The sequence below is a fragment of the Castanea sativa genome, chromosome 3 (genome assembly GCF_040712315.1).
Source record: "Castanea sativa cultivar Marrone di Chiusa Pesio chromosome 3, ASM4071231v1".
NCBI classification, from domain to species: domain Eukaryota; kingdom Viridiplantae; phylum Streptophyta; class Magnoliopsida; order Fagales; family Fagaceae; genus Castanea; species Castanea sativa.
The window spans coordinates 52,839,934-52,855,901 of record NC_134015.1 but is presented as its reverse complement, the minus strand read 5'-3'; the positions used below and the strand labels follow the sequence as shown (position 1 = coordinate 52,855,901).

At 34.9% G+C, this 15,968-nt stretch overlaps 2 protein-coding genes across 2 annotated transcripts; both read left to right on the top strand.

The window, feature by feature from the left end:
* Positions 1-1,319: 1,319 nt before the first annotated feature.
* On the top strand, positions 1,320-6,490 carry LOC142627531 (G-type lectin S-receptor-like serine/threonine-protein kinase At4g03230). The gene is made up of 8 exons (XM_075801411.1): positions 1,320-2,612; positions 3,443-3,901; positions 4,404-4,523; positions 4,661-4,872; positions 4,963-5,173; positions 5,295-5,532; positions 5,672-5,822; positions 5,951-6,490. The coding sequence occupies exons 1-8, from the start codon at positions 1,346-1,348 to the stop codon at positions 6,245-6,247; spliced, it is 2,955 nt and encodes a 984-aa protein (XP_075657526.1). The 5' UTR covers positions 1,320-1,345; the 3' UTR covers positions 6,248-6,490.
* A 3,797-nt stretch (positions 6,491-10,287) lies between these two features.
* Positions 10,288-15,131, top strand: LOC142629153 (7-deoxyloganetin glucosyltransferase-like). The gene is made up of 3 exons (XM_075803134.1): positions 10,288-10,383; positions 10,681-10,790; positions 14,408-15,131. Exons 1-3 carry the CDS (start codon positions 10,288-10,290, stop codon positions 15,129-15,131), a joined length of 930 nt encoding a protein of 309 aa, XP_075659249.1.
* The last annotated feature ends 837 nt before the right edge of the window (positions 15,132-15,968 follow it).

Below are 15,968 nucleotides of genomic sequence, written 5' to 3'. Positions count from 1 at the left end.
TTTGGATTGAGAGGGAGGGAGGGAGAGTAGAGTAGAGTAGAGTAGAATAGATTTAGTACAAAATTAACTTAATTTTAGCAAACTCTACTCTACTCTCATTTACTCCCCTTCCTTCTCCCTCCATCCAAACAGGCCAAGTCTTAAAATATATCAAATTTATGTGATTTGGAATGAATTCAGCTCATTAAATTTTCTCTAAAAAATTCATTAATTTGACCTTTTTTGGGATTATTATTATTATTCTCTTTTTAGTGAATTTATTATTATTATTATTATTATTATTATTATTATTATTATTATTATTATTCATACATTTATCATAAACCCTTTTAATTTTTTTTTTCTTCTTAAACAAAAAAATGTGACTAATCATTATTTTTCTAATTTATCATTAACCCATCTTTTCCACCACACACGGACAAACCCTTTTCATATTTACATCCCATCGTTCCCACCAAACACACACACACAGTCAAACACATGCACACACGCTTCCTTTATAATTCCACTCCAATTCGAAGACTCAAACAGAGTCAAACTCAAACATTCAACCAGAGAAATGAGAACTGTTGGAGAACAAAGATGAAAGACTCATGGAGATCCTTCACACCGGAGAGAGAGTCAAGCAGTCTTCGTCTTCTCGTGTTGTCTTTCACACCTATCAAAGCCTCGTCGTCGATCTACTCTGCCTCTACAGCCGCTTGTCCTCCTCCCCACCCCAACAACATGCAGCTCAGATAGGCCTTTGTCTTTTTTTCTTTTTTGCTTTTATTGTTCTGATTTCATTAGGCTTATTAGAAAGATTGTGTTTGTTGTTCGAATATTTCCATTGTATTTTGTGTTTTTGTTCTGATTGTGGTATGTTGTACTTCGTAACCTTTGAGATAAAGAAGCATGAGAGAGAGTAAAGAACAAAAGAGAAGATGGATGAGATTGAAAAATATATTCTTTTATTCAACCGGGTATTATTATAAGAGAAATTGTTTTTTGAAATCGCTGTAGTATTCAACCGGAAGAGTAGTGTAGCAACTCTAAAAAAAAGTTCTTCTTTAAGAGAGCTACTGTAACAACTCAAAAAAAAAAAAAAAAAAAGAAGTTAAAGAGTCTGTTGGAGGTAATTTTGTGTGTGTGTGTGTGTTTGCTCTCCAAAAATGGCTTTATAGACCCTATTGTTAGACAGTGAATAAGCAAGAACATCGGGGCATTTTCGTACCAAGAAAGCCAAAACAACAGAAATTGCTGCAATTAGATGATCAGAAAGCACACCGACACTGTGCTTCTAACAACAAAGAAAATTCTACTTGTGCGTGTGCTGTTTTTCACTTCGGTAACAGAAAGTTGAAAAATGAAAATGGGAGCAACCACCGTAATTAAGGGATGGTCCGCAAACTGCATGCTGTGTTCCATGTTCATCTTGTACTTACCAGTACTGCTGTGTTCCTTTCATGTTTATTGCGCTGATAGAGTTTCTTTGAGGTATGGCCAGCGGATTAGAGACCATGCAGAAACTCTGGTTTCGCCTGGAAGAAAGTTTGAATTAGGATTCTTTAGTCCTGCTGGAAGTTCTGGCGACAAAAGATACGTTGGAATATGGTACATGTGGGATAAGCGAACAGTTGTATGGGTTGCCAATCGAGATCACCCGCTTATCAATACTACTACTGGAGCTTTCGGATTTGCAAAAGATGGCGATCTCCAGGTGTGGGATACGAGTACTGAGAAGGTTCATTGGTATTCGAAATGTTATTATTGGTGGTGTGAATCGCGCAATACTACAGACACGATTGTGAATCTCACGGACTCTGGAAACCTGGTACTATACGGATACCCATCCGAATCCGGTAGTGTGACAAGTCTGTGGGAGAGCTTTGAAAATCCAACTGATACGTTTCTTCCAGGCATGTTGTTGCATGGAGACATCAATTTGACTTCTTGGAGAGACCGTGATGACCCTGAAACTGGGAACTTCACGTATATGCTAGATCCAGTCGGAAATTCGAAGACACAAATCGTCAACAATGAGGGGAAGATTTACTGGAAAAGCAAGGAGAATGGTAAGTATTACTCTTTAGTCGCGACAAGAGAAGGTCAAAATCGTTATAATTTTGAGAATGCAAGGTTGGTGATGAATTTTAGTGGGAAGTTAGAGTATTGGGAACAGATCACAAACGGGACTTGGTCGTTGTTAGGGGTGCATCCGAGAGACAATTGTAGTGTGCACAATTCTTGTGGAAAATTTGGTTGCTGTAATTTAAACAATAATAAAATTCCATGCAAATGTTTGCCAGGGTTCATGCCCCATGTCGCTCAGAAGTGGTATTCTGGAGATTTTTCAGATGGGTGCACCAGAAATTCGATGTCCTGTGGTGACGCCTTCTTGAACTTAAAGATGATGAATGTAGGCGGAAAACCAGAACAAAGTTATCATGTCGGAAACGAAACAGAATGCAAAGAGTTGTGCCTTAAAATCTGCAACTGCAAGTCTTATAGATATGATCAACGCTCAGTAAAGGCATGCTCGATTTGGACGCAGGAGCTAGTTAATCTTCAAGAGGGGAATGTTGACGGTTACAGTTATAACCTCTCCATCCGTGTAGCAGTTTCGGATATAGGTAATGTACTAACTCTTCATTTAACATAAATTGCTAAAATTTACTACCGTAGTATTTTACTTAATGAAATTTAGAGAGCGTCTTGAATATGAAGTAGAAAGTTTAGAAATTTGCCAGCTGTTTATAGTCCAAGCTAAAGTCTATACAAAATGATACAATAATAGTACTAACAGCTGGAGAGAGAGGAGTAGTGGGGAATAGAGGGGAGGAGAGAAGTGGGGAGGAGAGTAGAGATGAATGATTATCCTTAACCTTGTTTAGATGTTTTTAAAATTAAGTAAGAAGAGGGAAATAATTAGCCTTTTCATAATTTGTAATTTTGTTAATATGGTAAGAGCAAGTTTGGTAATTTTTCTGCTCTACTCTTCCTCTAAATCTCTCAAATTTAGGAGAATTAAAAATGAAGGGTTAAAAGTAGTTAAAACTCTTCCAAACCCCTCCCCCTCCTCCCTTAAAAAAACATTCAAACAAGATAATTTAACTTACTTTCCTTCCCTCTACTCTACTCCTCTCTACTCTCCCTCTATGCAAACAAACTATTAATAACTTTATTTATAATGAGTTTGACAAGGAACATGGTTCTAGATAATAACCAAAATCTTGTCAAGGTGAGCCGATAATTGAAAATATCAATTATCTTTACTGAACAAAAATAAAATGTTAACCTTGCCTCTGTATATGATATACTCTCAACCATGGCCCATGGGATGATGGGCTGTCGGTTTGTGGACAGATGGATTTGCAATGATAGGAAATTTCATTATATGTATATAAGGCCAAGTCCTATTTGTTTGAGTTTATTCACTATTTGAAACTTGATATTTCTGCAGAACCAACTGTACAAAATTGTGAGCCTTGTGGCACAAACATGATCCCTTATCCACTTAGCACTAGCTCAAATTGTGGTGATCCTATGTACTTCAGTTTCAATTGCGACACCTCTGGTCAGGTTAGCTTCAAGGCCCCAAGTGGGACATATCGAGTCACTAATATCGATCAAAATACATCAAAGTTTTTTATCCAAGTCAAGGATGTAGGAAGTCTGCGGCTAAACCAGTCATTGCCATTTAATCTAACTACTCCAAGAAACTCTAGTTCTAATGTTTCATCTAGAGTTACAGATGATGTTGAGATTTTTTGGGAGCCACCACTGGAGCCAATCTGTAATTTATCTGCAGATTGCAAGGATTGGCCACATTCAACTTGCCAATCAGCAATTGATGGGAAGAAGAGGTGCCTTTGCACCAAAAGCTTTCGATGGGATGGCACAAAGTTAAGTTGTACGCAAGGTTAGGATTCTACATCATGTGCTTATTGCTAATTAAAATTACTTTATTACAAATAGAGATTTAGTTAATGTTGCCCTAGCTGAGATTTTTTTTATTTTCTTCCTTTACTAACTGTGATAATGGTTGCTTCAGTGATTTAGCACAATATTAGGACATTGTGTATTTAGCTAAGGACTGATTTTCAGGGGTTTTTCCTTTACTTACGTGTAACGATTCTAATTTTACTCCAAAGTTGGCAAGTCTTTCCTAAAATTTGCAAAATCGTCTATAGCAATGTCAATGTGATCATTACCGAGTCATATATTGTTCTAGTCTGTATTTTGTATAACAATAAATATTTTTGTTTCACAAATTGATGAAAAAATACATCCTTTAAGTTCCGCTAATTATCGTTTAATTATATCATTTGAGCCTGTTCACTACTGTAACTAAACATGATGCGAGAGATTTCTATTCAAATTATATACACTGAAGTATGACTGGTCATCTTTCTTTGTTGTAGTCTCTTCACCATCAGAAAAAGGAATGATATTTCTTCTGATTGTTGGAATAACTAGTGTGATTGTTCTCTGTGCCATTATTTTTATCTACATATGGCGAAGGAAGACGACCAAGAGACAAGGTAAGCTCTTTGCAAAATGCATACTATGCATGTTGATCTTTATTTTGGGTTAGATTGAATCATAAAAAAAACCTGTTGCAATTTCTTCCATGTAATTAACATGTGAACTAAGAGAGATTAGTGTCTTCTGAATTTAGAAAATAGACAAATTGACCAAAGAAATCGAGTGCAACGCATGTTATATGGTGAAAGCTATGTCCAAGACTTGATAGATTCAGGTGAGTTCCAAGAAGAAGATGAGGAAGGAATAGATGTACCTTTTTACGATTTGGAAAGCATACGAGTTGCTACTAATAACTTTTCAGATGAAAACAAGCTTGGACAAGGAGGCTATGGGCCTGTTTACAAGGTAATCTCAGCAACGTTTAGTGGTCATTAATGTACATGTCAACTAATTTTTGGTTAATGGTAATATCGTGTATTGGAAACTTTGGTACAGGGTAAGCTTCCAAGTGGTCAAGAAATTGCAGTAAAGAGGCTTTCAAGTGTCTCAGGTCAAGGTCTACAAGAATTTAAGAACGAGGTGGTATTGATTGCAAAACTTCAGCATCGGAACCTTGTCAGACTCTATGGATATTGCATAAAAGGGAATGAAAAGATTTTAATATATGAGTACATGGCTAACAAAAGTTTAGACTTCTTCATATTTGGTTGGCTTCTAAATTAACCTATTTCTTGTATCTACTATCCATATTATGTTGATTTTATTTCTTATTTTAGTTGCTAAAATTATTTTTTCAAATGCGAAATGGAATTATGGAAACACACAAGATCAAAAGCAAAGCATACTTTTGGACTGGGAGATGCGTTTCAACATCATTTTGGGAATTGCTCGAGGGCTTCTTTATCTCCACCAAGACTCTAGATTAAGGATCATTCATAGAGATTTGAAAACTAGTAATGTTCTTCTAGACCATGAAATGAACCCCAAAATATCTGACTTTGGGTTGGCGAGGATTGTTGGTGACAAGCAAACTGAGGCAAACACAACAAAAGTAGCTGGAACTTAGTATGTTTCCTATGCACAATATGATTGTTGTAGCTGATTGTTTATGTATTATGGCAAATCTTCATTCTACTAACTTTGTTTAGATAATATGCACAAAGAAGTGTCTAATATTATAATTTATACAATTGTTGCAATGTAGTGGCTATATGTCTCCGGAATATGCATTAGATGGAATCTTCTCAATCAAATCCGATATTTTTAGTTTTGGTGTAGTTTTACTTGAGATTATAAGTGGAAAGAAGAACACAGGTTTTTATCAGTCCAGACAAGCAATGAGTCTTCTAAGTTATGTAAGTGTGTTGAATCTTCATAACCATCTTCATTCTCATTATTTTTTGTTTCATTATAGGTTATGCAGGTGTATGACGTATGCTTTGGTAATTTTTTACTTCATACCAATGTTTGTTTACTGTCATAGGCATGGAGATTGTGGACCGATGACAAGCTGTTGGATTTAATGGACGAGACCCTACGAGATACTTGCATTGCAGATCAGTTTGTGAAGTGCCTAAATATTGGTCTCTTATGTGTACAACATGACCCAAGTGATCGCCCCACCATGTCAATTATTATCAAGATGCTTGATGGTGAAACTGTGAACCTTCCAACTCCCAAACAACCAGCCTTTTCCATAAGGAGAGACCAAACCAACTCAACTTCTTCAAGTAGACCAGAATCAAATAATGAATTAACGAATAGTCTTGAAGGACGATGATGCATGGTTACGGTTCTCATGAATCTTGTTATTCTCTTTATAATTCCTGTTGCAATCTACAAGGAGATAATGCAAATATTTTTCCTAAATTAATTCCGTTTCTGGATACTTCAGGTAACTATAAATCCTTTCCCATGTTTGTTGCAGTGGTGTTTCGAATTTGAATGGATAAGTTTTGAAATGTCTTAAATTGTGGTTGGACTATTGCTATTTTAAAGAACTTCTTGTATGTTTTAGAAGACATGAATTAACATAATTTTTGTATTTATATTTTCTATTAAATTCATTACCGTATCTACCCAAAGATCCCCGTCCCTGCTTCTAGTGCAGGGAATTGTGTAGGGACTGTATTAGTGGTTCAGAACTTAGGAAAATGACTTGGGTTGCTTAGAACAACAAACAGGTGGATAACACCTCTGCAAAGAACTGAAGGTTCTCAAAATAGCACTTAGGCCAATCAATTCACTAATCAAAATCAATCAAGCATAAAAATGAAGTCTATATGCCTATTTATACAACTGTTACTGCATAATTGTCACTAGTTGGCTGTTAAGTGCTACAATATTGTTTATTAACTGTCTTAAAATATCAATCTATACTTGTACGGGACTCAGTTGAAACAACAATAAGAGGGCTGTTTGGTAACATGGGCAGTACTGTAACTAACAGCATGTGCGTCAGTTATCTTCCTAATTTCCAAATTACCTCTAGAAGCTTCCAACAACCTAGCCGTATCTAATTAGGGATTTATGCTGTGACATAAGTGCTTGCACTTGAATTTGAAACCCAACTACTTGCCCTTGTAAGCTCTGCATCAGCTTCGCTGCTGAATAAAATTCATTCATGCTATACTCTATCAACAACAGTTTATTGCATAATTTTTTTTTTAATAAAGTAATTAAAATTTAAAAAGGTCTACAATAATAGTTCAACTGGTTGACACTTTCTATTTTGCTCATGAAATCCAAGCAAGACCAACTAGAGCATATAAGCAACGGCAATGGTCTAAGGGCCCCAAATAATAGAAGATCCCCTTTTTTTTTAACTAATATATATATATATATATATATATATATATATATATATATATATATATATAAACCTAAGCCTTTTGACTTTTTGTTGACTTCTCCATAATTTTTCACATCAGTATTTTTTTATTTATATTTTTTAATATGATTTAATTCTATTTAATTCTTTCGATTTTACATCACCAAATTGCAGGAAATTTATTAAATTTCTTTATAAAAAAAATTAGTTGTTTGGTGCCATACAACCACTATACTTAAAAGAGACCTAAATTATCACCTAATCAAAGAATTTTTAGACAATCCTAACAAACTACACTACAAGAAAACTGGGCTATTGTGGTGGGCCTATTGCGGCGGGTACTAAAAAAGCCGCTATAAGTCGCGTATTGCGGCGCGTTTTTGGCCCGCCGCAATAGACCAAAACTATTACGAACTATTGCGGCGGGCCAATGGCCCGCCGCAATAGTTCTAGTATATTGCGGCGAACTACAGCGGCGGGCTAATGACCCGCCGTAATAAGGGACCTATAGCGGCTTCGAACTTAGATATAGCGGCGGGCCAATGACCCGCCGCAATAGGCCTTAAATTGCCCCTAGCCCTAAATTTTTTCCCTCGGGTTTTTCTTTTCCCTTTTCATTTAGCGCCTTATGGTTTTTACACACACACACACACACACTCTCTCTCTCTCTCTGAAGAAATCTCCACTCTCATATCTACCACTACCCACACCCACTAGCCACCATCACCCACCCACCTTCCACCACCGTAAACCCCAACCCAAAATCAACCCACCACTAGCCACCACCACTACAAAACAAGGACCAAATCACAAAACCCATCCATCACAAATCACCAATTACAAAGCAAAAACCCAGCCACGAAATCCCCAAATCACAAAACAACCACCACCAAATCCAGCCATCACAAAATTTCACCCACCACCAAACTGTGAACCACGACCCAGACCCACCGTGACCAAGTGACCCACAATGACCGCCGAAGCACTGTGACTCGCACCCATGGGAAATCGATGAGAGAGAGAGAGGGACGAGCAAGAGAGGGCGTGTCTCGATCTGGCGGTTCGCCGCTTCGAGCGAATCGGTGGTGTTAAGAAATGAACCACTGACGGTGAATATTGGGGTTTAAGGTAAAGAGTTGTTCTTCATCTATGGTTTTTTTGTTTTTTCTATTTCATTTGATGTTATTACTGCACCCCAGTTCCTGAAAATCGAAAATTTGTTTCTTTTTTTAGATTTTGTTTGTGTTTGTGGATAATGGGCATTAGTGGTTCATATTTTCCCTCTGTTTGGTTGCTGAGAAAGATGGAAATGATAATGAGATCATTAATTGATTCGTTGAAGATGGTGGGAGGTTTTGTTTTTTGGGTTTTTTGAGCTGTAAATGGATGATTTAAATTTAAAGAAAACAGTGTTTTTTTTTTCCTTTAATTTTATTTTATAAAACATAGATATCCACCTAATCTTTGAATTTGTCTGGCTTTAGTTTAATATATATTGTTGCTGTACGCATTTGTCCTGGTCTGTGTTTTGCTTTTTTACTTTCGGGGTGGTTGATTTTTTGACTCATTAGTTCAAAGTTTGAATCTAAAAATCTCTCATTGTTCAAATTTGAATATAGGATTGAAGTATTCTTAGGTTTATATCCACTATATTGACTAGGATTATATCAGGTATTGATTTGGTCATTTGTTGACAATTGTTTAAGTGGGCCCTTTTCCTTTTTGTTTCATTTTTCATATAGAAAGCTTGTTTTGCTTATATTTCGTCCTACCTAACCATGTGGGTTGTTGGGGGTATTTGGATGACATTTATCTATGGAACCGCTAATTTCACTAGGAAAAAATGTGTTTTTTATTTTTTAAAGTAAAATTAATTAAGCAATAGTGATAGAAGACCTTTAGGGTTGATTTGTGAAATGCAATAGATAATGAACTTATGTATCTGTCTTGAGAACGAGTGAAGGCATTATAGGTTTGCATCAAGAATCAGCACTAAGTCCAAATCTCTTTGCATTAGTGATGGATATGGTACTGAATGTTGGGTTGTTAAGAAACAACATTCACAAAATGAGTGTAATTAAAATGAGAGTGTTGAGAGTCACTTAAGATGGTTTGGTCATGAGAGAGATTAATGCACCAGTGAGAACGAGTGAGTTTATTCGAGTTAAGGAAACCAATAAAGGTAGAGAAAGACAACAACTAAGGCATTATAAGGTAGATGTTCAATTCTTTTCAATAAAAGTCTTATTACAGGTAGATGATATGTCTTATTAAAAGTCTTATAAGGTAGACAACAACTAAAGCAATATCTCTCTTTTCGTTGTCGTTTTCGGCTCGATCTAGGGCTCTGATTCGGAAATTGGATTAACGAGATTTATTGAAGCTTCTGAGCTTGGATTTTAATTTTTTGGATTAGGAATATGAGGTATAGGATTCTTTGGATTCATGTAATTTAAGGCAAGAATCCAGAGGTGTTTGGTAATTGACAACTGTAACTATTTTATTCCTTTTCTCCTGTCTGATTTTTTAGGCTGGAAAAAAGTTGAATCTTTGAATGATATATAGCACTAAGCTTTGTCAGTCAATGTGAGATTCTGTGTTGGATCGCGTTAAGTTCGATAGCATTGCCTTGAAGTTTTTATAGAAGCTACCAAATGATAACCACTAGTATATATGCACACATATTTGTTTTTCAGTTTTTTGGTTTTTTTTTTTAATCTTGGTTCTTAAGAAGTTACTTATTTTCACACAGTATGCAATCTGTGTGCATGTGAATTGTACAAAAGTTTTTCCCAATGATTTCTCTTTTTATCTTTTTAACCTTTTGAAAAAAGAAAAAGACTTCAAATATGATTTTTTTTTTCCTGTAGATGCTGGTTATTTTAATTAAATGATTTTTCTTTGTGAAAAATGAATAGTTTAAGCTATAAGTTGCTATACATAATAGTTTAAATTGGCGAATAAGTATTGAGATCATTGGTTGCTTAGAAATGCGGACTATGATCGAATGCTTCATGTATTGGCCAATCAAGTGGTGGTTTGATGGGGATCAGACATCTTCTGTGAGAGGTTATTTTGATGGTCAAGTTATCAATGAGATGATCAAAAAAAAAAAAAGTAATGAATACATGGAAAAAGAACCCCAATCTGACATCCAATAAAACAAAGTCCTCAAAACTTCAAGCATTATGTAGGAAGAACTTTTTTTTTTTTTTTTTTTTGAGTAATAATGGAAAATTTCATTGATATAAAAAAATTGAGTCGCCCAAGTATACAGAGAGTATAAAAAACTTGTCTCTTGAAGATCTATATAAATTTATTAAGTTTGTTTAATCTCAATATCTCTCACCATATTGATGTCTATTGCCATTTGTCCTTTACAGGACAAGAAGTCACTGAAGTTGGGGCCTGAAGACCGATTGCATCTGGAGGGTTTTGCCTTAAATGTCTTTGCGAAGGCAGACAAGCAAGATCGTGTAGGACAAGCCGATTTGTATGTCAAATCTTGTTTCTCATATATGACTATCATTTTAAATGACGTTGAATGCTATTGCCACTTGACTAACCTCTAGATATATTCTTAGAGACTCTAGTCTGTCTACACCTATAGTTGTAATCTTAGAGACTATAGTTTATCTACACCTCTTGTTGTGAGGCACTGATGGAAATGAATAACTCATGACTTGAGGGTCCTTTGTTTCGTTATTTTCACAAGATTTGAATATGGAAATCTAGCAATGTGACCTAAACAGTTGATGATTGATGACTTCTGCAAATTAGTTGATTGTTGTGGTAGAGAATAGTGATGATTGATTTTTTTTTTAATATATTTTTTCCTCCAATTTATTTATTTATTATTACTTTTTTGGGCCTCAATTAAATTTGCATCAGTGCATGGTTCAGTCATTTTAGTGGCATTGGGTCAATGAGGTGGGCCGGTTCGGGTCTAGGATAAGAAGTAAGAACGGGATGAACCGTAGGGAATGTATAGGTTGAACTGTATGTGTAGTATAATCTTCCATTTGTTCTTCATTCATTTCCCAAACCAAAATGCCACCACCATTGCTCATTACTGATGTGATGATCATGGAGAGGAGACCCTTTTCTTCTGCTTCTAATCTTCTTGCTGTGATTCCAGTGCGTCCCTAACTACTATCTGCTTTTCTCTTTCTTGGGTCACCATTATTTTAGCTCATAGCAATTGCAAGTTGGTTCTCTCTCTCTTTCTCTCTCAAGCTCAACTGTTTTTTCTTTTTCTTTTTTGTTTATTTATTTTAATGTAATTCTTTATCTGGGTTTTTCCTTATTGATTCATTTGTTTGCTAAGAAAGTAGAATCCTAGAATTTGGTGGGTATTATGTTTTTTAGCTGGTTTGGTATCAAAAGAAATCAGCTTGAAAGATTCAACTGTACTTGGTAAAGTGATTTTATTAGGCTCAGTTTTAGTTTTAATGGGTCTCAAATAATATGAAAAAACAAAAGTTTCAAACTTCAAATATTTTTTTAAATTTTTTCCTGCAGTTTTTGGGGAACCAAACAACACTCGTTAGTGCCCTTTGTGATTGCACAGTTTGGTGGTTGTCTAGTTCTTTTGGTTTTCAATTTTTTTTTTCTGCAATTTAGTAATGACTGGGTTGTCTATGTTTTTTACAGTATGACATTGTTTAGAGGGGATCATTTATGTCAACTCTTGCGGTGACTAATGTGTATGAACCCCGTATTTCAAAGTCCAAGTAAATAGATAGAATGAGCTAGAAACTGAAACAAATGAACCCTGAGAGATGTTTCAAAGTCCTATGAGCAATGAATTTTGAGCTTATCAAAAAAAAAATAATGATGGAAGAATTTTGAAAATTGAAATCAATACTTAATTTCACGTCTATTTTGGGTCAATAAGAATGGATAAATTAATGAGTCAATTTAGTGCAAGGTAAGTGTAATATTCGAAAAATCAGGGGTAAACTGATGTTGACTGACCCTATATTTTATGGTTGATTGGATTGTCTGGAAAGGTGTGAGTTGGATAATGGACTGAGTAGAAATGTGTGTTTTGAAGATTTTTAGTTTTAAGCTATATATGGAGAATGGTGTATGTGCGTTATACTATTTAATTGTTGACAATGGTTTTTAAATGTTTTGTATAGAGGAAGGGGTTCAAGGGCACTCCTGAAGTGGTTCAAACAGGAAGTTCTCGTACATGATGCGAGTTATCATATTTCTGTCCAATTAGAGGGTCCGGAGGTAGGCACTCTCTCTTCTTGTTTCAAACGTTTTGATTCTAAACCCATTTCATTCACATTTGTTAAATAATAGGATTGAGGTAGCAGATCTTTAATCAGTAGTTGAAATAATTATTTCTAGCTCCACTGGCCCAATAAAAAAGTCAAGAATTAACTCTAGGACAGGGCAGGAGGGGGAAAAAAAAACTTTCCTTGAATATTTGAATGTAATCTCTTGACTAAAAGTTAGATTATGAGGTTAGAAAAAAATTGCATCAAGAAAATCGGCTATTTCTATAATAGGATCAGCAGCAGGCAATCAAGAAATTTTGTATTCTTTGAACTCTAGATGCATCTTACTCTGTATCTGTTTGAGTTTTCTTTTGAAGCTTTTCTTCTGCCTATTATTAGCATAGCAGCAGAATCCAGCCAGCCTCTCAGATTTCTCTCCAAAAACACCCAGTCAACTTCGATCCCTCTCCCGCCAATCTCCAGCTCCAAGGTCCAAGGCACCACCGGCCAACTCCAGCTTCTGCCAGCGCTGCCCATAGCCGGCAAAACCAAGTACTTTTTTGCCTTTTTAGATTAGATTTCTCATTTTCTTTTCGTTTTTCTTCATCTCTAACCCTTCTCTGGTTTTTCTTAGGTTTGATTTCTACTCCTTGCTGGAAAAACAACTCAAAGTCTCAGGTTTTATCTTGGATGAATAATAATTTTTTACACATATTTGATTTCTTATCATTTTTCATATGGGTTTTTTGGTGTTGATTTGATTGTGTGAGTTTATTTATTTATTTGATGATTTTGACCTTGGTTGTTTGATATGAGTTAGGGTTTATGATTTTCAGATCTGGGTTTTTTGGGGGGTTTATTTATGTGTGGCATTATGATAATTTGTGATGAACTTATTGTATACTAGTTTATGATATATGTTTGAGATCCAAGATTCCTTGTTAGAATTTGAAGTAGCAGATCTGATATGAATTCAATGTTTGATTCCCTTTGAGGCCATGTTTGCACTTTGTCTCACAATGTAGTGTATATTGATAGGAGTTCTCGTATCCTATTCATTGGGAGTTGTGACTTCAACATAAGCAAAAAAATGATGATTAAAATTGTGGGACACAGGGACTCGATGATTGTTTAAAACAATTCCCCACAACCATGTTTAACTAATGGCCCTGAAGCACTGTATATTTGTATATGAGATCATGATCATGTTAATCAATTTATGTAAAAAATACTAATAGTTCTTATCTTGGTCAATTATTTTTTTTAGTTTTATTTATTTTCCAGAATGTATGCACAAGGGTGTGAAAACTATTGACTACATCAAAATAATTAATATGACAGCACCATTCACTCTTGGGTAAATTCTAGCCATTGTAATAGCTGGAATAATAGCATCGACTGTTCTAGTCTTGATTTAACTAATTAATCAAGTCAAGCTCAAACTATTAGATTTTTTGATAAGTTCAAGTTTGAACATTATTTGTAAGCTTGAGTCAAACTTAAGCCAAGGTTAAATATTTTACTTTTATTGTTGAGCTGAGTTTGAGCATTCATTACTTGACAAAACTTGGCTCGTTTACAACCTTGATTCTCACTTGATTTTACATTTAAAAAAAAAAAATGCAATCCAAGTTACGTAACAAGTTTTACAATACACCCAACATTTTACTCTTTATTTTGCAATATATCTCATTAAAATAATACAAATAACTATTTTATATACCCACAACAACAGAGCTAGAAAACCCCTAATCGTAAAATTTGTTGAGCTTTTTTTACTACACTGTCGTCGCTTCATAACATTTTACTCTTTAAAGTTATTACTCTTTAAAGTTATTTTGAACTAAAATAAATAATTGGATATTCCAAGTTTTGTTAGAACAACAGATGAAAATGACTTCATGTTCAACTTTTTCATCCGTGAAACCGAGAGTGTTTCTAGAGCTTCAGCTGTCATTTTGAACACATTTGACCTCTTTGAAAAGGACGTGTTGGATGCTTTATCCAACATGCTTCCTTGTTTATACACCATTGGACCACTCGTGTCATTTGTGGACCAAATTAAGGACAATAACTTGGAATCAATAGGTTCCAATCTATGGAAACAAGAACCAGGGTGTGTGGAATGGCTAAATTCAAAAGAACCCAACTCTATAGTGTATGTAAATTATGGTAGTATAACTATCATGACACCTCGACAACTCATTGAGTTTGCTTGGGGGTTAGCAAATAGTGAAAAACACTTCTTGTGGATTATAAGGCCTGATCTTGTTAGAGGTGATTCAGCTATTATTCCTCCTGAATTTGTTACCGAAACTAAAAATAGAGGCATGTTAGCAAGTTGGTGCCCTCAAGAACAAATCCTAAAGCACCCATCAATTGATGTTGAATGGGGCATTGTGATGGAGGTAGATAATAATGTTCAAAGAGATGAAGTGGAGAAGTTAGTGAGAGAGTTAATTGATGGTGAAAAAGGTAAAGAAATTAAGAAGAATGTAATGGAATGGAAAACAAAAGCAAAGGATTCCACCAAGCCTGGTGGTTCTTCATACCAAAACTTGGATAAGTTGATTGCTGAAGTTCTTGTAGCTAGAAATGTTTAAACCAAACAAGCAAGACTTTCTACTTTTCTATGCACTTGTACTCCCAATATAAATAAAATAATTTTAAATATTTATTCAAAATTTATTCCCATTTTGTCGCAATAAATTTAATGTTCTATTAAGTGCTGTTGTGTATATAAATAAAGGACTTTTATATGTTTACAATGTACTTGTAATATAAATTTACATTATATTAACACACAAAAAGTGGCAAATGTTGTACATATTTGCAAAAATGTGTTAAACAATTAAAAATTAGCATCTTTCTAAATCTATCTATCCTTACTGCACCGCTTTGCTAATGAATCTTCTTCCTACAGTTCTGCCTTTCTAAAAAATTGTCTTTAAGCAGCCCCACTTTATTGCCCTTCACGTATTTGCACACTAAGTACTTATTTAATGTCAAATTTAATGGCTTGCCTTTGTTTTCTATTTTGTGCCTTCTTTGGAATTAAAGATTTTTTTTTTCTTTAGGCAAACAGATCTGCCCAAAGGTTTTGACTGTATTTGGAATTTTAAGTTGTAATAAGGTGTGCAGTGGCATGAACAACTGAACATTGCACAATGCTATCTTAGCATATGGAGGTGGTTCTGTGTTGGGAAAAAAATCTTTGGTTTCTCTTGTTTATCTTTATTTTTCTATTTTTGTTTTAATGGTTAGTTCCATAGCATCTCCCGTAGAATAACCTTGTCTTGATAGGGGGAGAATTTTATGATTTCTTATGTGGTTGAAAAATGTTATCAAGATTGAGGAAAAATGTTATCCAGAAAAATGTTATCCATTTTCTTGTCATTCTATTCCATTTATATGCATTTATTGAGAAACCATACCTTGTA

Bases quoted from the DNA above. Each gene is read 5' to 3' on its own strand.
- LOC142627531 (XM_075801411.1), top strand. From the start codon at position 1,346: ATGAAAATGGGAGCAACCACCGTAATTAAGGGATGGTCCGCAAACTGC. The intron at 3,902-4,403 runs GTTAGGATTCTA...TCTTTGTTGTAG, and splicing joins AAAGTTAAGTTGTACGCAAG to TCTCTTCACCATCAGAAAAA. The intron at 4,873-4,962 runs GTAATCTCAGCA...ACTTTGGTACAG, and splicing joins GCTATGGGCCTGTTTACAAG to GGTAAGCTTCCAAGTGGTCA.
- LOC142629153 (XM_075803134.1), top strand. From the start codon at position 10,288: ATGCGGACTATGATCGAATGCTTCATGTATTGGCCAATCAAGTGGTGG. The intron at 10,384-10,680 runs GTTATCAATGAG...TGTCCTTTACAG, and splicing joins GAGGTTATTTTGATGGTCAA to GACAAGAAGTCACTGAAGTT. The intron at 10,791-14,407 runs GTATGTCAAATC...AAGTTTTGTTAG, and splicing joins CGTGTAGGACAAGCCGATTT to AACAACAGATGAAAATGACT.